The sequence below is a fragment of the Camarhynchus parvulus genome, chromosome 1A (assembly GCF_901933205.1).
Source record: "Camarhynchus parvulus chromosome 1A, STF_HiC, whole genome shotgun sequence".
NCBI lineage: Eukaryota > Metazoa > Chordata > Aves > Passeriformes > Thraupidae > Camarhynchus > Camarhynchus parvulus.
The window spans coordinates 30,954,071-30,981,189 of NC_044586.1; the positions used below are offsets into that span (position 1 = coordinate 30,954,071).

General features: G+C 37.0%; 1 protein-coding gene across 1 annotated transcript in view; it reads right to left on the bottom strand.

Moving 5' to 3' along the window:
• Window positions 1–5,977: 5,977 nt before the first annotated feature.
• Window positions 5,978–27,119, bottom strand: part of METTL25 (methyltransferase like 25) — a 45,726-nt gene continuing 24,584 nt past the window's right edge. The window contains 7 exon segments of the mRNA XM_030960824.1: window positions 5,978–6,219; window positions 7,791–7,862; window positions 8,486–8,560; window positions 19,137–19,230; window positions 21,409–21,482; window positions 22,573–22,602; window positions 25,059–25,153. Coding sequence (XP_030816684.1) covers window positions 6,121–6,219; window positions 7,791–7,862; window positions 8,486–8,560; window positions 19,137–19,230; window positions 21,409–21,482; window positions 22,573–22,602; window positions 25,059–25,153 — 539 coding nt within the window. The 3' untranslated portion in view covers window positions 5,978–6,120.

A 27,119-nucleotide genomic window follows, 5' to 3' on the forward strand; every position in this document is an offset into this window, starting at 1 on the left:
GTGTTCGCTATGAGAAGAAATAAAAAGTCCTTATAACCACTGTAACTGTAATTGCAAAACACTGAAAAAGAGATAATTTAATAATCAACTACTATACAAAGAAAATCCAAAACAAGCATAGACTTGAAATACAGAACAGGTATAAAATAAATGTTATGTAGAAAACAGCTTGATTTCCTGGGGCAAACAGTATGTCAGATGGTTGCCCCCCAGAAAATTGCAGCAAGTGCCTAAATTGTAAGGCAATTTAAGATGTGACTCTCCTGTTTACTTACTGAAAGTTCCAGTTTTCCTGTATTCCAGTTAAATAACATAATTACATTTCTTCCTATGGTTTATAAAGACCAGCAATTCACTTTATGTTACCATAAAGTGTATGGTAAAACTGCAAATCTGAGATATTTTCTCCATGTAATGCTGTCTATGTGTTTTGTATTTGTGAATTATCAGATTCTGGCCAACAGTGCACCTCATGATGTAGCCTGTCATATACTGTGCTTTCCTACCCAAGAACACACATGGTACAATCGCAATTTCTTTTACACTTAATTGGTAACTAGAAACTATTTTCTGGTGTACTTCAAATGCACATTTCTGAGAAAATTATGGTATATAGCAGGATTCCATTTGGATAAAACAACTTAAATTTACTATAAAACCCATAAATAAACCTAGGAGGAGCTACCACTCCTAGCAAATAGTTGAAACAATTTACTGTTTGGACAAGTGTATTCTGAGAAAGGTCCACCTGTGGAACATAAACCACAAGACACTGTAGACTGGCTGATGACAGTCAGTAGTGACTGAAGTAAGAAACAGACTGAACTGTCTGAAAACATCTGTTCAAAGGATTTCAATAATGGTATCAGAAGAAATCTTTGAATGTTTGGCATACCTATTCTAAGGATTCTGTTGCCTTTTAGCATAAAGCAGAGACTAAAATGTCATTCTCTTGCTGATTTAATGAACAGCATCACTGTGAATGTGAGACAAGTGTCTATTTGTTTCCAGTTTGACACAGACATTGCAAACAGCCTTGAAGAGAATGTAGGTTTATACTGGGAAGACTGGGGAACAACAGCATGTTTTAACAGTTCGAGGCCAATCTTCATTATGTTGGTGGGTTTCCTTAGATGTCTGAGTTTCATGATAATGTGCTTTGGAATTCCTGTGAAGAAAATGCTTTTGCGCTCTTGAATTGAGAAAGACTTGTGAAGAGAAGATATTGTGCACAGTAATTTTTAATAGCCTATGCCTCTCAGGATGTCTGGTGCTTACTAATCTTTCTGATCATCAAGAATTAATTTAAGGCAGAAAGCAACAAGAAGAGTAACTGTGGTTTAGCTTCTCTGAGGCATCCTAAATCTCAGAAGGATTTTAGTCTATCTCAAAGTACACTGAAATACAACATTGACAGAGATAACAAGCAGGGATAAGCAAATTCAAAGAAACCATCTTATTCAGCAGCTGCCTGGAGATACAGGATACCCACCAATCTGAGTTGGTTATTTCAGATAGGGAGAGAACTGCAGCTGGATTCCCAGAGAATTAGGCCATGCTCCCATCTGGCAGGATTTTGGAATTCAAATTTTGAATGGATTTCAGAAACTTAGGGAGCTAAAGTCACAGTTTTAAACGTTAGGTGGCTGGTTTAAGTGTCTGGATAACTGTACCTCAGTCCTGATTTGCTTACAAATACTGAAAATTCTTCATGGCCCACAGCCTAGCACAAATTCCCCTCTTTTCAGTGCACTAGGCTACACATCAGGAAGAAGGAGAAGAAATATCAGTGAGAATGCTAAAATGCATGAGATAAAGAGATGTAAGATGCTAACAATGATGGATATTCAGTTACTTCCCTGGGAAAGGAAAGTCTGAAGCACCACACTAAGTTGGCCAGTTCACACATAAGAAAGGAGGACTTCCTTGGTGCTGGGCCTGTTTTACCACTTGCCCTTAGTACCAGTGATATTTGGCAATATAAAGACACACTTAGGATAGTTTTTAGGAAAGAAGTAAACATAAACCAATAAGTACTCCAGTCATTTAAAAGACATATTGCTGCCACAAAGCCAAATATATTTAGCATGCTTCCCCTGTGCAGATATTATGCCATCACAGGACACGGAGTCTCAAGATTTTAAGTCCATCAAGACACAGCAAAAGCATGTTAACTCTGAACAGATATTAAGCACTTAAACAGTAATGAATAATGTCAATGAAGAAGATAACTTACCACAAAATATACCTAATATTCAATCAGAAAAAAACCCTTGAAACTAAAATCCCAGAAATTAAAACAGCACAAAATTTTTTGTGGTGTGATGTTAGAAGTGAGAAATCAGACCTAGAATCACAGAATGGGGTGAGTTGGAAGGGACCATGAAGACCATCTAGTTTCAACCCCCCTGACACAGGCAGGGACACCCTCTACTAGACCAGGTCTTAGAGCCCTATCCAACTTGAGCTTGAACACCCCCTGGAATGAGGAGTCCATAACCTCTCTGGCAACTGTTCCATTGCCTCATCATTTTTTCCTAACATCTATTCTAAACCTACCCTCCTTCAGCTTGAGACCATTCCCCCTTGTCCTTCTCCCCAGGGCTCATCGCAGTCCATTCTCTGCCCAGCCTGTGTTTGTGTTTGGGATTGCCCCAAATCAGGTACAGGACCTTCCAGTTGGCCTTGTTAAGCTTCATGAGGTTCTTGCAGGCCCATCTCTCAAGCCTATCCAGGTCCCTCTGGAGAGCATCCCTTCCCTCCAGCACACTGACCACACCACACAGCTTGGTGTCATCTGCAAACTTGCTGAGATGCACTCCATCCCACTGTCCATGTCTCCAACAAGGATGTTAAACAGCACCAGCCCCAGTGGAACCCCACTCCACCTGCCCAATTAGTCACAAAAGCGGGCTTGGAGATTTTAGGGCTATGCTGATCTCTTAAATAATAATGTTGCCCACATACCCTGCACATACTCTTATTCCTCCATCTAAGAACAGGTTTGAACCTTAAGAAAGATAAATAAAACACTCTGAATCTGTTAGGGAATGCACTGCTATGCCACAAACAGAATCAGGCAAACACCTGATGGAAAGCAGGTATATCCTCTGTTCCTAAGGGAGCACAGCAAGATAATGGTCTGTCACACTGAAAGAAAATGGAGATTCTTTCCTATCAAAAGACCTCATCATATTTAGGATACAGTTTACTTTATGAGAGAACTTCTGGCAATAACCCTGAAGAAAAGTGGTTTTATTCATCTTGATTACTGTCAGGGATTTTTCAACTGTGTAAACAATAACTCATAGGTATTCAGGCACCCAGAGCTTTGAAACAGCTTTGAGAGCAGACAGCAACTGACTTTGCTTGAATCCACACTCATCATATAAACCTCTTGATAGTTATTATTCTAAAAGCACATTGCCTGTTTTTGCCTGCATAGACTACAAAGTGCACGAAAAGTACTGAAAGAGCCTGAGAAGTTGCTGGGGGAGGGAATGCAAATTTATTCAGACCCTTTTAAAACAGTAGACAAGCACTTGTGCTAATCCTAGAGATGTGCTTGTTTTTCTAAACTGTTGCAAATGTTCTCTTAAGATAGTAATAAAAATTCAACTTTGAATTTACCTAGCATTACACACATATCACATAAAATTAACACTAGTCTGTATACCCTTTGCAACTTCAACTGTGTTCAGGTTAAACCAGACAGGGCTCACTCAAATGAATATTTTTGGACCATAAAAAGGTACCTTCAAGCCCTTGTTTTCAGTGGGAAATTTGCTTGCTTTGTTTAAACATCATATATGCCCAGTTTTTAGAATTTGGTCTGAAAAAGAAGAACAAACTCATAACAGAAAAAAGGCAATTTCTTCCCCAAGTATATTTTTCCAACAGCACGTAAGATAGGGATGACAACACTGTAACACTTCAGTAACAATTAGTCATCATGTCTTAGCAGAACATAATATAACAAAACCTATTTTTCTAGGATTTTTGTTCACCTTTTTTAACATCATGTACTTTACAGTGCCTTTTTATATCAGATAATATTGGTTTTTTCCTTCCAGATGTTTAGAGGTTAGGAAACGATTTTTTTCTTTTGATTCCTCTCCTGGGAAAAAAATTCAGCAGCTTGTTAGTTTCCTCAGTACTCTCTGTATAACAAAAGGTAGCATATATGGAAGCCCTCACTTTCTCTTAGCTCTACTGCTCCAGACCTGCAGCTTCTATTAATTTCTTAGGGCACTGAAGATGTTCAGCAGCTCTAAGGATTGAAAATACTAAGACCAAACAAATATCAGAAACTCATACTGGAACCATAGACTTAAGGACTGGAGTTCTAAAACAGATAGCAGCGATTTTAGACAGACATAAAAACAAAATATTTCTTCCAAGTGAACGAATACATCAAGAAAGATCTGACTTGTTAGAAAATTACCTTACTTCTCTATTCTTGAGTGGTCATGTCCACAGGCTCTCATAATATTCCACAAAGTGCATCAAAGTAAAAGCCATTCCACATCTCAGTCTCAGTCTAATTACTGTCATGATACAATTAATATAAAAATATTTTTACAATTAATATAAAAATATTTTTGTTATTCTTTCTTCCTAAACACAAAAAATATTTTTGTTATTCTTATTCTTCCATGTGTATCCTCCTCTTTCCTTCTTTCTCCCCTTTTTTTTCTTTAATGCTGTATTTTATTATTGATTTATTGTCCTTTTTATCTGTGGACTAGTAGTTAATTATATTTTATATATGCTGGAAAATTCTAATAAAAGCACTAGGACTTGGAAAACAAACTTTTTTCTTTTTTAATTGACGGAAAATCTGCAAGTTTAATTAGGCAACCCATTGAGATAAATGCATCAACAAATAAATTTCCCACTCATGAACACAGCACAGCTAAAAAGAAACTGCCTGAGAAGTTTTAATTCATTTGGGTACCAAAGTGTTTATATCCAACAGATTTGGGCCAGATAATAGCTTTCCAATACAACCCCAAGATTACAGACTGAACCCCAGCAGGGCAGCCGATTCTTAAGCACTGGGAAATCTCCCACAGGATTAGAGCACACATATTTTACTTTCAGAATGACAGGCAAGCAAGTGCATGCCAGGAAAATGCCTGAATGAAGAAGGGGTTGATATAAAACTGTCCTCTGCAGGTAGCCACTACTTAGGCTCTTCCAGGCTGTTCTATAAATATGCTGGTCCTGATGACCTGAAGAAGATGCTGTACAAAGATCCTACTTAGCCTATGAGCCTCTACCACAGCATATGGCACAGCACATGCCACAGTTGAGATGGCCACAATACACAGAGTACCCTCATACAATTTGAAAGGGCTTTAAGCACTCACCCATACAGAGCAGCACCATACCCTATCAGAAGGCTTCAGGCATCTGCCCATACAGACTGACATCACTTCAAAAGGCAGCAAACATCCACCCTTCTTGTTCTTTAGCCCAACCTTTTATCCCCTCCTGTTGATGCACTGCATCCATGTGCCCTCTGTTCCCTTTGGTGGTTGGTCAGTGCCCCTGGGCACTCCATGGCTCACTGCCTTCAATGCTGCTCAGCTGCTTTTCACAGCTCTAGCCCATTGGGGATGGGGCTGGGCCCCAGCCCCACTCCTAATTACCACAAACTGAGTGCCTACAAGCCTCTTGTTTACAACACAGGGTTTTTTTCTGTATGTACTCTGCATCATCTGAATCCAGAAAAGAAAAATTGAGCCTAGTCTGAGACTGCTGATACCAGCTACAGGTAAAAATTGAGGTTGAGTTTAGAAGTATCAAGAGAAAGGATACACAAGCATAATACCTTAAAAAGAAGAAATATAAATGCTATTTAGAATAATAATCACACTTATAATGTAACATTTTTAACTAAGTCAGATGTTCAACATTAATAAATTACATAAGGAAGCAATCATATTTATAAAGGAGATATTTATTTCTGAAGATTCAAAGAAGCATTACACTTTTTTCTTTTGCATCTGAAAAACAAACATTGTACTTGAGGAATCAATAAAAAATAACAGAATAAAAGGGAGGAAACAGCACTATCAATTCAGAATTTCCAATCTCTTTGCAATTTGCTTCCACTTAAGAACAAGACTGGTTCTTCAGAGCAATAACTGCATAGCATCTCGGGGACTTCACAGGATCAAATAACTTCACAAGTCCAGACCAGGCAATGTTTTCCTGAAAATGACATATGATTGAAGTGCATAAAAATTTGTTTGACTTATAAGCTAAAATATTGTAATAAGTCCACATTTTGAAATACAAATTTGAAAACAAATAGAATTATCCTAATGCAAAGCAGGAAAACCACTTATATAATAAGAAAATGGGGGGAAAGTTTGTTGTGAAAAAAGGACGCCCATAACAGGATCAATTTTAAAGTAATTTAATTATTTCTGGTGCTATCAAGTGATAGCTTCCCACCTGCTTAATCAATAAAGCTTTGCTTTTTGGTTGAACTAGAGCAAAGAAATTAAGGATCATGTCATACTCATTTTATGTTGTACATTCTACTACTGAAGCTAATTAATTGACTTTTCAAATGAATCAGGCTGGCTGGATCTGGTCATCATGCTGCATTTGGCTTTTATAACTTTTATTTTTCTTCCTAAACACATTTTGTGAATCATTCAGTACAAGATTAAATCCATGCATAAATTACATTTAGAAAAGGTGAATTAGTGCTATATGCATCAAGTTTGATCTCCCACCTTGGAAATCATACATATTTCTATGCAATTTTTAACTGGTTGGCATTTGGGAAAATACATCATTATTTAACTATTTCAAATTGCCTCTCTGTAAAAATACCTGTTAGAACAAAGGCATACATTTACTACAATTCAGTTGTTCCAAGTGCACCGTGACAGAGAATAAAATGAGTTTTCACTTATGATAAAATGGAGTTGTTAAAATGAAAGGTTTATAGGGGAAAAACACAGCTATTCATATGAATGAGTTTAAACTTTATTTTAAAATTTCACTTTGACCATGGCCCAGAACAGAAGCTGGAAGATGCTACCATTTCCTCTTAGGAAATTATTAGTTGTGTGAAAAATGTTTACTGGTGCAGAAAAAGTACCACCAGTGCTTTCAAGTTAAGCAGGCTAAGCTCCAAATCAGTGTTAGAAGAAACAGTGTAATAATGGAAGTCATCATGGAATAAATGTAGTAGCATTGGCTTATTATATCCCAGATCTATACTTGTAAAATATATCCAGGCTGTATGTTAGTCAAATGTACCTCAGCTGACCCATACAGTTAGAAGTGCACTCTCTCTCATTATTGATCTTAATTAAGAAACAGTAAAAAAAAGTCATAAACATTTTGGATCTAATTCAAATTTTTTTTTGAATATGTTCCAAAGCACATTAATTGAAAGCTCGAGTATTAACAGCACAATATTTGTTTAGCATTTCCAAAAATTTCAAAGTATTAAATGTCGCATTATGGTGTATAAAATGAGATTTGATGCATCTTTGATTAATTTATTTTTTACTATCTATTGACTAGTAATTACCATACAATTAAAAGAGCATAAACTTTACTCTTGCTGCTTTGTTGAAAATAAAAACATCTGCTGGGCATATGTTTATACTAACTGGAATGAATACTTATACTTTTCCAAATATGATGAGAATAATAATTCTGCAACAGAGACTTTTCATCTGCACAGTAATAAATTGACTGAAATAGCTTCATTTCTGTGATGTAGCCTTTAGGTATCATAAAAGAGAATGCAAAAATACCTGCTCCTTGAGGTAGCAAAGACGATCCAGAAGTATCAAAACTTCTATGCAAGGAGCCAGAACAACCTTCAACTGAAAGAAAGATTAGATGCTATAATCCCTTTGGGAAAGACAGGCAATACACTTCCAAATGGCTACATTTCCTCACAACAATTCCAGGAAGGTCAATCATTTTTTAGGGGTTCTGTTGTATAAATGTCACCTTGCTAGTTCTCCCTATGGTATGGACATCTTCAAAACAGATTATATTAAAGATCAAAAATACATGGAATGCCATAAAGTCAGGGAACTATGTTATTTAGTTGTTTCTCAGACATTGTCCAACAAGAAAATAATATTAAATGTAGCAGAACAATTTTAAAGAGGGAAATAATGAATTTCAATAAAAAGAGTTTTTTATGAAATAACTGCATGGAGACCAGTCTAGATTTAAAAGGAGACTGACATTCCATTTTCCAGTGCAATAGTCCCTCTTGAAAAAGAATCTACCATGTGTTCACTTTATTACTTTACTTACACCTAATATAGTTCTGGAACAGGACATGCTCCAAAGTATGGAAGGGGGAACTGCTTTGTTTTTTGAGATTGCATACCACAGAGTGAGACAGTCCACCTCCACATAAAACTTAACAGGGCTTTGTTCTAGACTAGCACATATATATGCAAGGTAGTAGTATTAATCCCATAACTTTTACCATATTAAATGCTTCAAGCTCATTCATTCTGTGCTTGTACTTTTCATAGTAATCCATTATACAGCTGTCTGGGAGCTGCAAGGGATTAAAAAAAGAGATATCAGAGTTATTGTAGTTACTTTTTCAAGGGAACTTTAAAATTACATATTGTCACACTACAAAATGAAATCTGTGTTTAATTTTTGAAATTAGCACTTTGCTAATATTTATAATAATTTTCCAATAGCAGTTTCTCAGTTCTTATTTAGAGTAACTGTTCTTCACACAGCATTTTCCACTGACATGAAATACTGAGATATATCCATTATTCAGAAAACTCCAGTCATTCTTAAATGAGAATTACACAGTGAAGTGGAGAGTGGCCAGCACTGCTGCTATGACTGTAAATGCCACAATTTGGGGCTGAATTTGATACACAGACAGTCCAGGAACTTGACCAAGCCTTTTCAGCCCTTGCTGGCCAGTGCAGCAGAGCAGCTGCTGCAGCTGTGACCACGATAGCTCTTCACAAAGCATGTTCTCTAAAGGGCAGCCAGACCACCACATCTCCTGGCTTTTGAAGGTCATGATGTGTCTGCTCTGCTGGCCACAGTCCTGGACACTGAACAACACACTTGAGCTGGCCAAAGAAGTGGGAAGTAGGATTGCAGCATTATTGCTGATGGAGGCTGCTGGGAAGAGCAGAGCTGGAAGAGCCTGATGCACTTCTGCAGTACTGGGAGTTTTGCAGTATGGCTGTTCTGTCATGGCTATGGAATGAAGGAGTCCAAACTTAGCAGAAAAGTAATGGCTCTGACAGACATGGAGATGTGGCACTCAGGGACATGGCTTAGTGGTGGACTTAAAGTGCTGAGTTAACAGTTGGAATTGCTGCTCTTAAAAGTCTTTTTCAGCCTAAATGATTCTCTGACTCTATGACAAAAGACCAGGAAAGCTGAAGTGTTTAATAAATTTTTGCACATTTTGTTAGAAGAATCATCTGAGAGCACATGGCTAATACAGTTGCAAAGAAGTAAAATCTTTGTCTAAAATAGGGAAACAAACCAGGAAACATTTAAAAATATGTAAGTTTTCAAATCAGGTGAGTATTATAAACTTTATCCTGGGATAGCCAAGAAGGGACTGAAGTGACCTCAGAACTATTACGCATTGTCACTGAGAAGTTCTCAAAGAGAGTATGTCAGACAGATAGCAGATATGTGTCTTTTATTATAGAACAGACAGTTCAGATCCAATGCACTGAAAAAATTGAACAAATAAAGCATTTAAAACCACTGAAAGATGAGCAAATGAGTAAGAATCAACACAAATTCATCAAGAATAAATCACAAGTCAGTCTACTTCACTTGCAAGGAGGGTAAAAGGATTCATTACAGACAAAAACAACTGGTTCTCATATCTTTTGATTTCAAAAAGATTTTTGATAACATTTCCCATAATAGTTTCATAAGCAAATTTAGGAAACAAGCTTCACTATAAAGTACAAAAAAGTCTGTTTGAACAACCACAATCAGAGAGTGGTTCTTAATGAGTCTGTGAGCAACTGGAACGACCTGCTGACTGGAGGTCCATTATGGAATGCAATATTTTAATTAAGAATTCAGACAATAGAATAGAAACCACATTAGTTAAGTCTGCAAATGTGCAACAGGAAGGCACTGCCAGAACTTAAAATAACTTTCAGAAACTGGAGCATTGCTTAGAGAAGAAGTTTGAAATGCTGTGCAGAAAAGCAGAAGGGACTAGGCTCAGGCAGAAATAATCAGCTGTTCAGGATGGGGAGCACCAAATGACAGTCTGGAAGACAGAGCAGATCATAAGCGGAGTGAGAGTCACAGTTGTGCTACTGCAAAAAAAATCAAAAACAATCACCATTCTGTGACATGTATGGGAGAGCAGCCTGCAAAGTGCAGGAAGTAATCCTTCAACTCTGGCAGTGGAAAAGCTCTAGCTGGAATACTGCATCCATTTTTGGGCATCAGATTTCAAAGAAAGAAATGAACTGTCTGAAAATGTCCTGAGAGGGAAAATAGATCAGAGATCTAGAAAATATGACCTATGAAGAAAGACTCAGAGAACTAGAACTGATTGGGCTAAATGAGACAAAATTGAGAGTGGGGATAATAACAGTTTTTACGGGGCTATCACCAAGAAGTAGGGAACAGTTTGTTCACTGTTTCTGTAGTGGATAGGACAAGAACTAATGGGCTTGGATTGCAGCAAAAAATACCCCAAACAAACCAGTCAGCCAAAAACTTGAAGAAACATTTTCTCTTAGAGGTTAATTAAGGACTGGCAAGGTTGTCCGTCTCAATCACAAGAAGCTTTTAGAAGATCTGACAAATACTATTTTCAGGAATGATGCATAATTGTAACTCTGCTTTAAAACAAGAGATCAGAAAAAACTTTTGTAGTATTTCAGTCATATTTTTTTAATTTAGAAAGTACATTCTCCCAACTGCAAAGGCAAGTTTGAGCAGCTTATCCAGAAGTACTAATGTGGACTAATAAGAATTTTTTGGTCTTATTGCTATTTTATTTCCTGTGAAGCTGTACAAATATTTTAGAGTTCTTTTTGTTTTTCTCTTCCCCTCTAAACAGTCAAACCAACTAAAATATACTGGTCATGAAATAAACAAAATAGTTTATTTAACCTCTGCCCTATAAGCTTTTCATTTCAACTGAGTATTAATAGGGTTTTAGTATAATGGATTTTTGAAATTACAGGCTATTTGGAATTAAAATACAAAGATCTATATTTGGAAAAATGTGACCTTGGAACCTTTCTGCTTTTGCTTCCTTTATGTTCTCCATTTTTCAAGATGAAGCATTCAAATTAAAAGAAAACAAGCTGTGAAATGTTTGGCAAATAAAAAGTGGGTCAAAAATGTCTCTTGCACACTGCTGTACTCAAGTATGTGCTTTTCCCTTCCTTCCCTGCCTATCACACATTCTGACTGAACACATCCCGCTGTCATGGACATAGACTAGGTACTATTCCAAACTGTGCCTCAGATAACAGTTTGGTGAGGAAACCAATTCAATGCAACAGCTCAGCTGGAAAAGAGAGAAAGTGTCCATTGATAACCATTGGTAGAGAAGGGCATGAAAAGGGTAACTGGTAGTTAGCCATGTGGTGAATTTATTGGGAAACTACTAAAATCCAGATAACATTGGCTTTGTCTGAAACTGCAACAGCTTTCCACCTGCCTTTGGTACCTAACACAAACTTCAGCTCTCCTTCTAAGGTGAAATGGGAGTAGTTTACTCTTGGCATTTTTGAAGAATTGTACTTCCACATGCAAAGCAAGCCCCATTCAGCCACTGAAGTTGTCCAAGCAACTGTTCTCTGTGTTGTCACTCATTTGTGTATCAAAAAAAATTTCTTCATATACATGCATTGAACTTTTTTCTTACATTTTGATGTTGATTCTATAAACATGAAAAAACCCAAATATATACATTTATCTTAATAATGACTCTGCACTCAAAGATCTAGCTTTTGTTACTGACACTGAAGTGACCTTCATTTCATTTTGGCCAGTATTTCCGCCCCGACAGAGCTACAATGTCTCCTGGTCTTTATCAGGTTGTCAACAAAAGGACCTCGTCTCTTTGCATGGTGATGTGGTGCAAGCTTTATTTGGAACTGATTTCTTTGTGGCTTTATGTGGTCACTCCAACAGCCAGAACAAGCAGGACAACCAGACAAGGTCTCCAGTGACCTAGTTGTAACAACACCATATAGGGATAGCATATATACCATAAATACCATATGGTGGAGATGGCACTAAACATGAGCCTTAGGGCTGACTGATCTGTTGTGCATGCAGTGAGACTGTCACAGAGCTCTGAGAGCAAGCATGTGAGATACCACACACCTGAGCACACCCACCTTGGACTGCAGGCATGCTGATAGAGCATAGGCTGAAAAGAAGATATTCAGGCACAAGGTGTGGGGCAAGTACTGATACCACACTTCATGTTCGTGCAGAGAGGATTTTTTCAGCGCTGTATCCTTTCCTAGACTAAGAGTATTTTCACTGAATCAAAGTCTCTTTTACTGCTCAATGCTGCACATATCCTCCAGAGAAGAGACAGCCTAAGGATGCTATTCCACAGTCTGTTACATGCAATTCCTCTTTGCTACCTCAAAGGGACTGCTTCTTCCTGCACTGACTGCACAATTCCATGTTTCCTCTCTCTACTTGTACCAGCACTATCAGGAACACTAATGAGAGTACAAGAAAACTGTAAGGCAATCCTTCTAGCAGAGCAGTGTCTTAGATCAGTTCAAAACATTTGGGAGAACATACCTAACAGAAAATTTTATGACTTTTCCATGACTAAGGTAGTTAAAAATAATATAATGCTACATACTGTAAAATAATGTAAAATGGATAATGAAATTACTGAAAGACTTAGGTTTATTTAGAACTTTGTTTAAAATGCATTTCAAATGAATGGAATCTATATTATTTATAATTATACCTAATTGAGATACAAGTCACATCTCTTGGGACTCCTTCTCAGAGTAAAATGCTACAGTGCCATAACTGGGATAATATTTTGTCTATGTGAAAAACAGTTATGCTTAAAATCAGCACTACACTTTATAGAGTGCTATGCAAGTGTTACCTGAGCCATCCTTTAGTACTTCCCTAACTAACAAAGGACACAGGAAGTCTGTGAGATGGAATTCCTTCTGTCCAAGAAAACAGCGAAGAAAGTCAACTCTTCAACAATTGTAAAATGCATTAAGTGTGTAAATCCATGTAGTACCTTCATTTCTTGACTGCTTTGACTGTCTCAGTTAATTGCTGTTTCAGGATTCAGGGGAAAGTGGAGAGCCCTGTTTTGTCTTTGGCTCCGTGTTTGCCCAATGGCTGAACACAATAAAACATACCAAATTACAAATATTCTTAGCAAAGACCAACCAGTTTCAGATATTCAAGATATCCACACTGATACTGGCTGTGGGGTAGACATTAAGATAATAAGAAATCTTAGGTTTAAAGTCCCTCTCTTCCCCATTTCTTGCAAAAATTCTTGTTAGTTCCCAGTACAGCTACATATATTCAGGTTAGCTCATGTCTTAATGTACTATACAATTCCAATACTGACAGTTTCCCAGTCTTAAGTGAGTAGCTTTCCAACACTTTTTAAAAGAAGAGAAAATTAAGCCACACAATAAGCTTCATGTTATCTCCCTTCATTTGCAAACTGCATTTCATGATATTCCACGAGTCACTGCTGAGAATTTACAAGTCAAGGACAGTCTGTAGTAAGCTAAGAGTAACCCATCTCCACTTATTAAATGTAAAAAAAACCCCAAACTTGTCTGATAAAAAATAAGCAACTAGTGGGAAAAAAGTATTTTTTCACAAATTCTGATTTCAGTATTGTCTACTAGCTTTAACACTCAAAATTAAATAGTCTGGAGTTTGCAAAAGCACCAAGTCAATGGATTCCAAAGGCTGTCAGACACATATCCAGGCCATAGCTTTGTAAGCACTTTCTTCATTTAATCAACTTAAGCTAGTCCCTATGAAAGATCTTTTGCTAATCTCCCCCAATATAAGAACAGGACATCAGGAAACCTGAAGAGTTTTGAGTTTTCTTTCTTAAAAACTCTAAAAATACATAAATACTAATATGAGGACTTTTTGTCTTGGCAATGCTATTTGTAGCACTTATTGCCTTAAGCAGCAATCAGATCTGTTAATAAAGAGGCTTCATTTTAAATGCATTTGCAAAGCAGCTACCAACAGCTGAAACATGTTCTGAGCTGGAGAGGAAGGAGTTGCTCTTGATACTTGAAAGCAAAAAGGCTAACAAGTATCAGAGGGGCCAGCTACTCTAGGAGAGAGGACAGGGATGAATGCTCCATTCTCCCAAAAGAGAGTTCCCCATTCACATTAATTAGATAAAACAGTGAACAAAAGGAAAAAGAAATCTTGGGATAGAAAGAATGTCTCCAAAGTCTATGTGACCCTTAATGCTCTGTCTGTACAACACAGAGTCTATCGGAACAGAGTGAACTGTGACAAAGAAAACAATCAGGAACAAAATACTGCTTTGGTATGTATCCAATTACTGAAGCCCTGTGCAGGCATCTCTAGATATGGCCCTCTACAAGCACAAAGGAGCAGCCTCACTTCCACAAGCCCTTGTCCTTGTGGGGCACTTCAACCACACCAGTATCTGCTGGAGGGACAACACAGCAGGGCATAAGCAACCCAGAAGGTTCCTGGAACACATTGATGAATACTTCCTTCCTATGAGATAGGTGAGCCAATGCTCTCAATTCCCACCAATAAGGAATGCCTGGTGGGGAATGTGAAACTCAAGGGGAAGCCCTGACTGCAGCGACCATGAAATGGTGGAATTCAAGGTCCTTGGGGCAGCAAGAAGAGCACACAGTAAACTCACTATCCTGGACTTCAGGAGACCAGATTTCTGCGATCAGCTTGACACAGTACCATGGCATAAAGCCCGGGAGGGAAAAGAGGCCCACGAAAGCTGGTTAATACTCCAAGCTTAAAGAGGAAGTCAGGCAAAATACCATGAGGTCAGCAGGGAGGAACAATGATCTTTTAGCCAAACTAAAGAACAAAAGGGAATGCTATCAAGAGTGGAAGCAAGAGCACGTAGCCAGGGAGGAACACAGAGATATTGTCCAACCATCCAGGGATCAGGTCAGGAAAGATAAAGATCTCATGGAATTAAACTTGACTGACATCAAGAGCAACAAGTAAAGCTTTTATAGGCATATGTGCACACTCTCCAGAACAGGAGACTGGTTACACAGCTCACAGAGAATGCTGAGATAACAACTTTTTTTGACTGAGTCTTCACCAGCAAGAGGTTCAGCCAGAGCACCTGAGTTTCAGAAGAAAAAGGAAGGGGCTGATTAAATGAAGAACTGCTCACTGTAGGAGAAGATCAGGCTCAAGAACATCTTAGGAATGTGAAGATGCACAAGTCCATAGGACCTGATGAAATATACATCTGTAGGTCCTGAAGGAAGTGGCAGATGAAGTTGCTAAGACACTATCCAGCATATTTGAGAAGTCATGTCAGCCTAGTGAAGTTCCCATGGAAAAAGGGGAACATAATCCATAACTCATTTTCAAAAAGGAAAAAAACTGAAGGCCTGGGATTGGGTCAGTCACTCTCACCTCGATGCCTAAGATCATGCCTCAGATCCTCCTGAAAACTATGCTACGACACAGAGGAAATAAAGAGGTGACTGGTGACAGCCAACATGGTCATTGATGGCAAATTGTGCCTTCAAATCTGATGGCCTTCTATGAAGGGATTACAGCATTTGTAGATAAGGAAAGAGAAACTGACATCATTACCTGGACTTGTGCAAAACATTTCCCATTATCCCACATGACATTTAGTGTCTCTAAACTGGAGACCACTGGGTGGATAAGGAATTCACTGAATGGCTGCACTAAAAGAGTTGTGGCCAGCAGGCTAAGAGTGTTGGGGCTGTGCAGCCTGGAGAAATGAAGGCTCCAAGGAGACCTTAAAGCACCTAAAGGGGACCTACAAGAGAAGTGGAGAGGGACTTTTCACAAAGGCATGTAGTGACAGGACAAGGAGAAATGCCTTTAAAATGAATGAGGTTTAGATTATGTAAGAAAGAAATTCTTCACTATGGGGATGGTGAGACATGGCAGAGGTTGTGCAGAGAAGCTGTGGATGCCCCATCCCTGGCAATGTTCAAAGCCAGGCTGGATGGGGCTTTCAGACACGTGGCCTAGTGAAAGGCGTCCCTGCCCACAGTAGGGGGGTTGGAACTAGATGATAATTAACATCCCTTCTATGATTTTATGATCCATGGCCCAGAGAGCAATTCCATTAATTCTGAAGCTATCAGCAATATAACCATACCTGTGAAGCAGCATGCTCACACTCCAAGACCATTCCCTGCCCTCACAGAATGAGAATGTTTTGTCAGAAATTCAGTAGTCATGGTTTATACCTCATCTTTACTACTGAGGTGAAGAGATGTGTGAAGGGAATGGTCCTGTACCAAGTCAGAAAAAAGGATTTCATTTGCATCTACGTGTTTAATTGACAGGCTCTCCCACACTAAAAAAGAAACACCATGAATGAAGGAAATTATTTTGGCTCACTTAATAGGAAACTTCAGTCCTTGAACAGTAATTCTTAACAATGAATGGTGCTACGTTATTGATAAATGCCCTTTTTTGGGTAGAGAAACTGTTTTACTATGTTGTCTCACTCTAACTCATTTCTGACTGAGACTCTTTTCATGAAGAGTCTAATTCTTGCTTCACATAAGCAAAAACTTCATATCTATTTCACAAAGGAAAGACACAGAGGGGTTTCTTCACATGAATTATTTGCAGGATTCAAGAACTTATCTTTACTTAAAATCAACAGCCAAAAAACCCTTAGTATTTGGATAATTCTACCTGGTGAGTCTTCATATTTAGCAAAAGGCACAAACTTACAAAAATGAGTATCAAGGCAGGTTATGTGTTCTATATACTTGCACTCTTTATCCTGCCTCCACAATTGTCCAAACTGGAAAATACTGGATTGCCCCAGGGCTACCTTTTGATCAGAAACAGAGGTATTGGTGTGTATAAAGGAAGCAGCTGTGAGGCTTATCAAGAACCATTAAGTTTAGAAGAATGTTTACATCCCACAGTACAGATTCAGCTTCAGTGATAAAAACCATGTAAGATTTTACCATACCTGACAAGCCACCAAAGCAGGGACTCCTAGAAACACTGCCTCTACTCCTCTGTTTTCCTTTCCAGTACTTTTATTATCATACAGAGATGAAATTCTGTTTAATATTCTGATAAGCCGAGAAAAAGACTGGAGACTCACAGCTTCTTGACTTCTGTATTTTAGGAAATATCTTTGCACATGTGAAACAGAGACTCATATGGAAACAATTTTTTCTCATAGTTCTCTGGTTGTATTACACAATGTAACTAAGTTTTAGCTACTTTTTAAATATAATCTAAATGTATTTATGCATTAAGAAAATGATTGCCTCCCTTTTTTTTGGTGAATGACAAGGACATTTTTAATTATTTTGAAAGTGTGCTTCATATATGCCTGCTCCCACCTTATATTCTTCCCAATGCATTGGTTTTTGTCCACTGCCAAAGTACACATTTGGTCCGTGCAGTACAGCTGCTCTTTTGTTCATTTCTAAATAGAGCTAAAAACTCAAATTCCACATAAATTTCTCTTTGATTTTGTTGTCTTTCAGAGCAAATGTTTAGGCTTCATCATGTTTCTAGCTATGCAAGTTTTTTTTTTTCTGAAGAGAGGCATTTAACACATTCTCCAATATTGTGTAGATACAGTGCTGACTCCACCATGAAAACTGCAGGGTCAGAACCAGTGTTAAGGGAGCAATAACAACTTTCCTCTCAGTAGTATCAAAATAGCACTGGTTTTGTGCTGCTGCAGATTTCAATATAGCTGGGAAATAAAAAATAATATTGTTTACATCAGCATAAAACCCAGTCTTCAGTATGCAGCCAGCTGCACATAAAATGAGGAGAAACATGTGCAAAAGTAAGCATTTATTTGAATCAGGTCTTTAGCAACCACATAAATGTGCAGCTTGAAGTAGTGTTGACAGACATCTTTGTCTCAGGGCAACTTGCATTTGTCCAGACCCTTCTTAGCAAAAGGCAACATATCTAAAATCAGACCTCTTGACACAAACTTTCTATGCTTACTGGTTTTAAAGAAAACAGTGAACAAATCTGCACTAGCAGAGTTCAATCATTGACCTTGCGAACTGATTATTACACAAACAGCCCACTATTGCTTTTGGGTGACTGTACACACATGAAGAAAGACATAATTTTATTTCTACTGGGGTGAACGCATCTTGTTAGTACCTATTCATACAGAAAAGCAAACAGGTAACTACATTCTCTAGTTATGATTTGCTAACTACAGAATTAACTAGAATCTTTTTAAAATACACCACACGTCAGGCATAAGTCCTTTTCTTAATGCTGTCAAGATGATTCCAATGTCATTTGAATTTACTTGCCTATTTGGTTTTGCCTGTTTCTCCTAGCTCATGCTTTGATGTGCCTGGCAAATTTTAAGTGATTTGACATTTTGACTACAGGTTTTAAACATTACCAGAGACTGCAACAACATTTACCTTAAATATTTTACATGCTTGCCACTCCCATTTTTCCTTTGATTGTACTTAATTTGTTAACAATCTGTCTAGTACTCTCTAGTGTCCCCTTTGCACAACTTGTTGTCATAACATGGTTGTGATCTTCACACAGTCATATTCCATGCCTAATGCTATGTTGCCATCTGTTGACCAATTGAGCAGTTGTAGAACTAAGAATAAGACAAGATACTCAAGAACATAAATAAAATCTCAAAATTATTTTAAATCTCTATATTTACTTCTTTTTCTCTAACAAAGCGATTTAAAATCTTCATTTGTTTCCTTAACATTTACTAATTTAAAGGTATTAAGTCTTCAAATATAATGTTCATACAGCAATATATGACATAAATCAACTCAATGGCTCAAACACTGCATTGTGGTGCTGACTTAAGAAATTATATGGATATAACAATTTCATATAGTCACTAATTAGTGACTCACCTTTGAATCATCCAGTTCCAGCTTTTGCAGAGACCGTCTGACATAGTCTGTGAAGGAGGATGATTTGGAGAAGGTTTTTCCAACATGTCGATCACTGCAAATACAGTACTGAGGTGTAGGCTTTTATACATCCAACAACAAAATTCAGATATTTTTAACAGGAGAAATAAATCAGTTGGATGGCCACTACTGCCAAGTTAGTAACAACTTTCCTTTTTCCCCCTTCCACTTAAAACAATCTCACTAACACTTGAAGTAACTTCTAGACACAGAACTGTGTAATTGTATTATGGTTATTATACAGTTATTATTTTACCTAAAACTCTGAGAGAGTTGAAGTTTGTTTTTAATTTCTTCACTAACATTTTTTTATTTCCTTATATGAATGACAAAATTATTATTTCCAGTGACACATTTCCTTCTATACTTCTAAATTACTTCCATAATCTACCATGATCCTGCTGTAATTTATTTAATAGCAACTATTGAACTGAAAAAATGTCACTTTTGCTTGTTACCTGGTGTTCTTATCCTTTCAATTTTTATTGCACTAAATGATGCCAGAATTCTGTCCTGTTCACAACTCAATAGCTTGCATCTCAAGCCAGACAAAAATGTGTGTTGTTTCAAAAAATACGCTAAAATAATTCACAAAAACCTAAAAAAACATATAGGAAGAATGAATCCTAGCAGACCACTCGTATTTGCTCTCTTCTCTGTGCTTAAAATATCTTGGAGAAAAAACACACAAAGTTTTTTTTTAAGTCTGAATTCACTTTCTTGACTGAGTCTAACATTTCTCTTCTAGAGTAGGGGTGAAATATTCAGGTACAGAATTTTCAGCTACTGAATAACTTAACAAGAAATACACTCTCCCTGCACCCTCCCAGTGAAAAACTGCATAGAAGTATCTCAGTATTTTACTTTTCTCCCTCTTCATTCTTAGTAAAACTTATCTCCTTACCTAAAACCCAGAATATAAACATCTGAAGTCAACAGAAAGATTTCAAAAGATTTTATTCAGTGGCAGTTCTACTGCTGTTTAGCTTCAAGGACCCTCATTCACTGAAAATAGTTTCTGCTGTCATATTTAATATTCAAATAACAATTCAAATAACAATTCAAATTCTCAGTCTGCATCAGCCTAAACATTTAGGCTGATGCAGACTGAGAATCAGTTAATAATTATGTTGTTACATCATTCCTAGGAAGATGGGCATTTAACATCTTGCTCAGAAAGAAAAACAAAACATGGGGGTGGGACAGGTCTTTCCAAGGTAGCCATTGTGTTCATTACAGACATATAATCTTAATTACTTTCTCCAAATTATACTTCCTTCAAAAATTGAAAAATCTACCTCACAGTTTTTCTTTTCTTTGCAATTTAGCAGCCATGACTTTTTGTGTGATATTTTATGCAATTTTAAAATAAAGAAGCATTTCTTCTTTCAGGAATTTGACCTTCTGAAGGGTAAGCTTTCTGACTGACTCTACATCGAGCAAAAGTTTTAAGGGTATTTGCATTAGCACTTATTTTAGATCAGGAGTATACTTCTGAAGTGAATTTTCTGGTTTTTCCCACCTCTCATGCCTTGGCTCACACTGTGAAATAGTATCAGAGCTCAAAAAATGGGTTATTTTCAAACTAAATTAAACTGGAAGGTGTGCTTCTGGATGTGCTCCAAGTGCTAACAGGCATACATCCCACAGAATAAGATAAAATCTAATCCAACTGCAACCACAGAAGAGTATAATGTAGATGTCAGATCCTCAGCAGCAGCTCTCCAAATCCCATTCCTACAAGGAAGCAGCATTTGCCAGTGTAGGCACAGGCAGTGAGTAGCTCTTTAGAACCATGACGGCCATCAAGCTGTCAGCAGTTTTACTCAGGACAAACAGAAATGCCTTTTTCCATCTGCAGTATCAAAGCTGCCAGGACTTCTGCATGACAGGGTAGCCCAGGGCTGCGCTGACTTTTCAGTGCATTTACTGAGTATTCTCAGGTGAAGATGTGCTTTACCCGTGTACCCAGTACCAAAGGCGGCCTATTTCAGCTACAGGTAAAGGAAGGGCAATGCATTTGTGATGTGGATTGAGGATGAGCAAATCTATTTTGCATTTTAATACCGATGTTATATACAACCTGATGAGACTGATTCCTACGTCCTTCTGGTTTCCAAAACATACTTTCTCCACAACACAGAGAAACACAGAAGTGGAAGAGAATCAGATCAATCTTTGGTTGGTATTCTGTGAATTCAGAGCTTCCTACCTTTTGGTGACACCATAAATTTCTTCTATAATAACCTGAAGAACAGCTCGATAAAACAATGATTCTGTAGGCAGCTGCAAAAAGTTTTACAACAGCAAGGATTTAAAATTGGCACTGAAATTAAGATCAGAGTAACAAAAGCAATATTGGCTTCCCTAACTATTTATTGAGTTATATATTTTACAACTGGTCATACCAGATTTAAGACGATAATTTACTAAATGTTCTTGCATCCAGTTAAAATGATGTTTTTAAATCAGATTCTAACATAACCATAAATGCAAGAAAGAAAAAAACCAAACCCAGACTCTCTTGATGGAAAGAAAGACAACAGAGGAAAATGCACTGTTCATGATCTGAATTCTAATATGCGGAATAAACAACAATTATCTAAGTTGTTTTGAAGACAAAAGGAGTAATTACCTAGCTGAATCATCTGCAATCAGACTGTGGCCTGAACCATGTAGAAAGTACTATGCTAAAAAAAAATACTAAGAATTTCATACATTTGTCTATGGAAAATATGTTTGCATAAAACCAGTTAATGACTGCCAATTAAAAATACACAGAAAAAGACTGCTGGGGTCAGTGGGCTTATTGAATATGGAAAGAAGTCTTTCAGCCTGGCCTTTTAAATACTTGCACAGTTGGTGCCCACAATCCCTTAAGGATAATTTGCACAACAATAAATCAAAATATTCACAGGGAAAAAATATACAGGGATTAAAAACGAGAATGATGATGTTTCTAACAGGTTCAAGCTTTTGTCATAACAATGTCTATTTTTACATTAGTTGATAAAACATTGGGATAGAGTGATCCAAACCAGGAATATCAGAAGGACATTTGCCCTGAATTTATGCATTAGCTGAAAGATAGCAAAGGAAGTTAGGAAAGGTGGTTTGATGCCTTAAATTTTAAGCTGTGCTTTTTTTTTCTCAGACTCTTAATTGTAAAAAGAAAACAGATTCACTAAGTACAAGCACAGCAATAAAAATGTGACTTTGTGATGACACACGCTATCTATCAGGATTTGACATAGTGTAGGCCAGTATTTCAGATTCCAGATATGCAGAAGTTCAATAAAAGGCCATGGATTAAGAACATTCAAGGGGGAAAAACACATTTTATCTTACAATGGCTAAAATAAACAGTATTACTTACCATTTGGCCGACTGCAACTCTCTCCAAAGCCTTTAAGAGTCAAGGAATTAAATTGCTGATATGTTTATTCTTTATCATAACATTTTATAAACACATTGTATAAAAGTCAGAGGAGATGACATTTTAAAAGATTAATGGTGTGACATAACATGAGCTTGTACACTTTAAAGTGTTAATACCTTTAGGCACTCATAAGCAGCTACTCCTGTTATTTTGGTTTATTTATAGGAGAAGCAATGACATCCAACTGTGTGGGAATATATACATGGGAAATTTGCTTGTTTTTCTTTCTATTATACAAGAATTTCAGAGGATTACTTTCTGTGAAAGTGCTAAAAGCAAATGCATTTTTCTTGAATATATTTCTACTGAAGTACAATTAATTCACTTGGCATATTTAATTATTTAAAAGCAAATCCTAGTTCAATGGATAATACTAGTTTTAATTACTACTACTCTGATAAACTGAACTGCTGATATACAGGCCAATAAAGTAACATCAGAGAGACTGGGGCAGTTTAAAATACTGTGCAATATTTTTCACTAGAGTCTTCATACTGTAAATGCTGATGTAGATGTGAGACTACTTGATGTTTATGAGGCATAGTGACAAAAAACAAATATTTAGAAGCATGTAATACTCCTTAACAGTTGAAAAGATACTGTGCCCACAAAATTTTCAACAGAGTTTTAAAGATCATAGCAGAAATGAAGACAAAACCTCAATATCTGATTATCTGATGCTACATCAAATTAGGTAGCAAACCAAAAATGCCTCATCATTTACAGATTACTATCACCTTTATTCCCAAACTTCACTATAGTAAATAAGACTGCCTGTTGCACAATCACCCACACTTCCTTCTCCTTGTGGTAGAACTGATCTTGTATTTCACACTGTTCTTCAAACAAAGTCCACACAGCTGCAGTTCCTCCATTCATGGCTTTGGCCAACTATCAGGTTTGCCTTCTGCTGCATAAGCTCTCATAGCAGCATCCATCTGCTGCTACTGAGGAGATGGATATGGGTTCCAAGACATATTGTAAGGCTCTGAAGCTGGAACTCTTGCCCAACACCTCTGGCCCTTGGCAATTCAACCTATTTGAACTCTGAGTGTCATTGCTCAGCCAACTTTCTGCTAACCAGCCATTAGCCCAAGAAATGTGGGCGCACAGTGGCTCTGTGCTGGCTCCCTTGTACATCCTACATGGCAAGGAAAAGCCTAGTCATGAAAAATGCATATAGACAATTACAAACATAACAGGAGAAGTATCTAGTTACACAGGAGAACTCTTTGCCTTTTGTGAATATTCAAACAAAAAGTTTTTAATTGCCAAATTTCTGTGATTCGTGAGAAATCTAAAACAGATATATACAGGAAGATCAGTACTCTCTTGGGGGTCATTTGCTTTTAAAATTTATCTTCCTACCACTGCTGAAAAACAGCCCAACCTTTTTCTTTCCAAAAGAAATGGAATAGGAAACAACTAATGTGTCAGCTGAGGAAGGACTGGTATTGTATGACACTGACAAGAAAAAGAGAAAAGGGAAATCCCTTTAGAAAGCACTTCTGCCGAGTTTTACATCTACATCTCTAAAATGAACAATTTTTTTCCTTTACTTTGCCAAGGGTAACACATTTAAGCCTTATGGATCCTAAACAACTGTCCTCCTGTATTTTCTCCTGACAGCATTTAATTATCATGGTAGTTCAAGTTTACATAACCTCAATACATTAGTCCACACTGAGTCTTTGTCTATACTCTTCTCTATAATGGAGGTACAGGCCTAGCAGCAGAGCTTAGCCAGAACCTGATGTGATTTATCTGGATACCATAAATTAAAATTAATAGAGGGAAGGAATAGTGGTCTTCTAACTGAAACAGTGGTCAAAATTTTCAGTACCTACCTGTTTTTTCAAATTAGACAACAGCTCATCATGCTATCTTGATGAGGCAAAGTCTTCAAAAGTACTTTATCTCTTGGTGCAATGTTAAAAAGAAGTTTCCAGACTCTTAAGCTACATGGATTTTTAGAGCTCCTCTAGTTTTTGGAATAGGCAGGGTTGTTCAGGTTTTAAACAGCTAGAACATTCAATATTATGAATCATGAAGGCATTGAGGGAGTTACTGATTGCAATCCTTCTAAAATTACCTTGTTTCTCCCTAAACCCTTGGCCAAGAACTACAATCCTGAGGGGTTACCTTGTTTAGGTTTCAGTAAAGTTTTGGCCTTTCTGTCCACTCTTAAAACACATTTCTATCAATACTCATTTTTTCATGCCTCCAGCAAGTATAAAATATATAAAGCTGGAAGGTCAGTACTATTTTTTTAGATATAATTCATCATGCTTACAACATTAATGATGTTATCCTGTAGATTCTTGGATTAAAGTCATGGCTTCAGGATCAGAAGCCAAAAACAATTAATCCTGTAACATCTGGACAAAGCTCTCAGTAGAAAAAGAAAGGAAGGGGAATCATACCAAGCATGCTGACATCCTAGCATTGCGACCACAGCACCAGCCTTTGTCCTTCAAGTACTGACACATGGGAAATCCCCAGACTTGGTCGTGGCATTCTGCAATATGAAGGGAATAAAAAGGCACAGCTTTTCCTCTTACAGACTACACAATGGATTGAGCAAGATGAACAGTAGGTAATGTAGTAGAAACACTTAACTGCTCTCATCTAGTACCAAAACTTGTGGTGGTGCTACAAAAAACATGTTTTCGCTGTAACAGATGTTTTTGGTTTATGCTGAATTGCTGATAATTTCACATTTTCCAAAACAATTTTAAGTGAGTACCCTTTACAAAAATACACTGAAAAAACAGACAAGAGAAAAGTTTGCAAATACTCATGGCAACCTACATCATGCCATGAATCACAAGATGTAAGCCAAGCAGTCATTCCATGCAGCAGGGCTTCAGTACCACTTCTCATTGTCTTCTTATTCTATCCCAAACATCTTTCAAACATCACACAGAACAATATGTATTTGTTTATTCTAGTTCTGAAACAACATTCTGCTGTAAGGCAGAATGTTTGTTTTCCAGAAAAGAGCAGCTGCAAAGGCTCTTGCTGTTTCTTCAAAACACCAAAACGCATTTGCATCACAATCTGTGCTCAGTTTCAGTATCATTTGTATTTTGAATAACAAGACAATTATTCGTGTTTAACCCTAATGCAAATGTGGGAAAACTGGTACAGAGATTACTTTATAGATGTTCTTAATAGTCACGTCTAAATGCACACAAACTCTAAATGTTTAGAGTTTGCATTAACACATTGTCAGCTGATTTTTAGAGCAGTGAATAAGATTTACTGCTTTCTTAAAAAAAAAACAACCACAAATTGGCCGAGATCCTGGCTTTTTAGCACAGGAAGGGGACTGGGGCATATTTCAGAATAAATCATATAATGGGGTTAAAAAGAGGGGACAGCAGAAAATTTACCAACAGTCAGAGATATATAAGTAAAATTCACTCCATAAAAGTTAAGCAAAGAAAAAAAAAAAAACCTATAAAGAACCCTCCCCACAACTCATGGGACGCCACAGGCTCTTAGGGGCTGAATATTGGTTTGAGAACCATGATTTAGAATAGGATTTTAATTATTAGCATGATTAACAGAAGGAGAAAGACGACTTTTTAGAAATAAAGATGAAATTTGACCAAGCAGATTGCAAGCGGTTTCAGCACTAGAAATGTACTAAGAATTTGTAAGTGCCTCATGACAAGCTCTAAAATATTAATTAACTTCAAGTCTAATTATGGAGTACATGGAATACATGGATATTTCTACTGCAGGGATGTCAGGAAGAACTTATTGAGTGCAAGAAAACAATGACTGACATGGTTCCTATTGTATGTCTTTCTAATATCATTGTTAAAATATTTCAAAATAAAAATTTGCAAACTGAGTTAGAAAGATTAAATCCTTGATCTTTTCAAGCAAATCTCTTCCAATTTATACCCTGTCCTCCAGGCAAACTAATCATTCATTCAAGTTAAAGTTACTACCCTGTCAGCTAAAATCTCATTATCAGTGCACTGTATTCATGCATAATTCAGATAATCTTTGGAAAAGATTATCAGTCAAAACATCATCTTCATTTAAATTATTGAAACTGTAAAGTAGGAGAAAAAGAGAGGGAAAATAATACTTCAAGTTAGAAATTAATTTTTCATATATATCAAAAGTTGACCACACATCTACAATATTGCTTTAAGTTCTACTTATTTTTTCACATCCAGTCTGCTCTCAAGCACACTTTAAAAATTTTTAGGATTAACATATTGCTATAAAGTTCATATATTTACAAGCTACATTTTAAAAAACTGGAATTTCTTTTAATGCCTGCAATTATTTCAGATATACTTAATACTATATAGCTCACTATATTGTGCTTCTATCTAACACAACAGCAGTTCTAAACTGTATAAATCTCAAAAAATATTCAAAAAACATTTTAAGTATATTTTAAGTATTCGATGGAACATTTCACAGGAAACAGCTCAAGTGTCCAACAATGCATGAAGCAA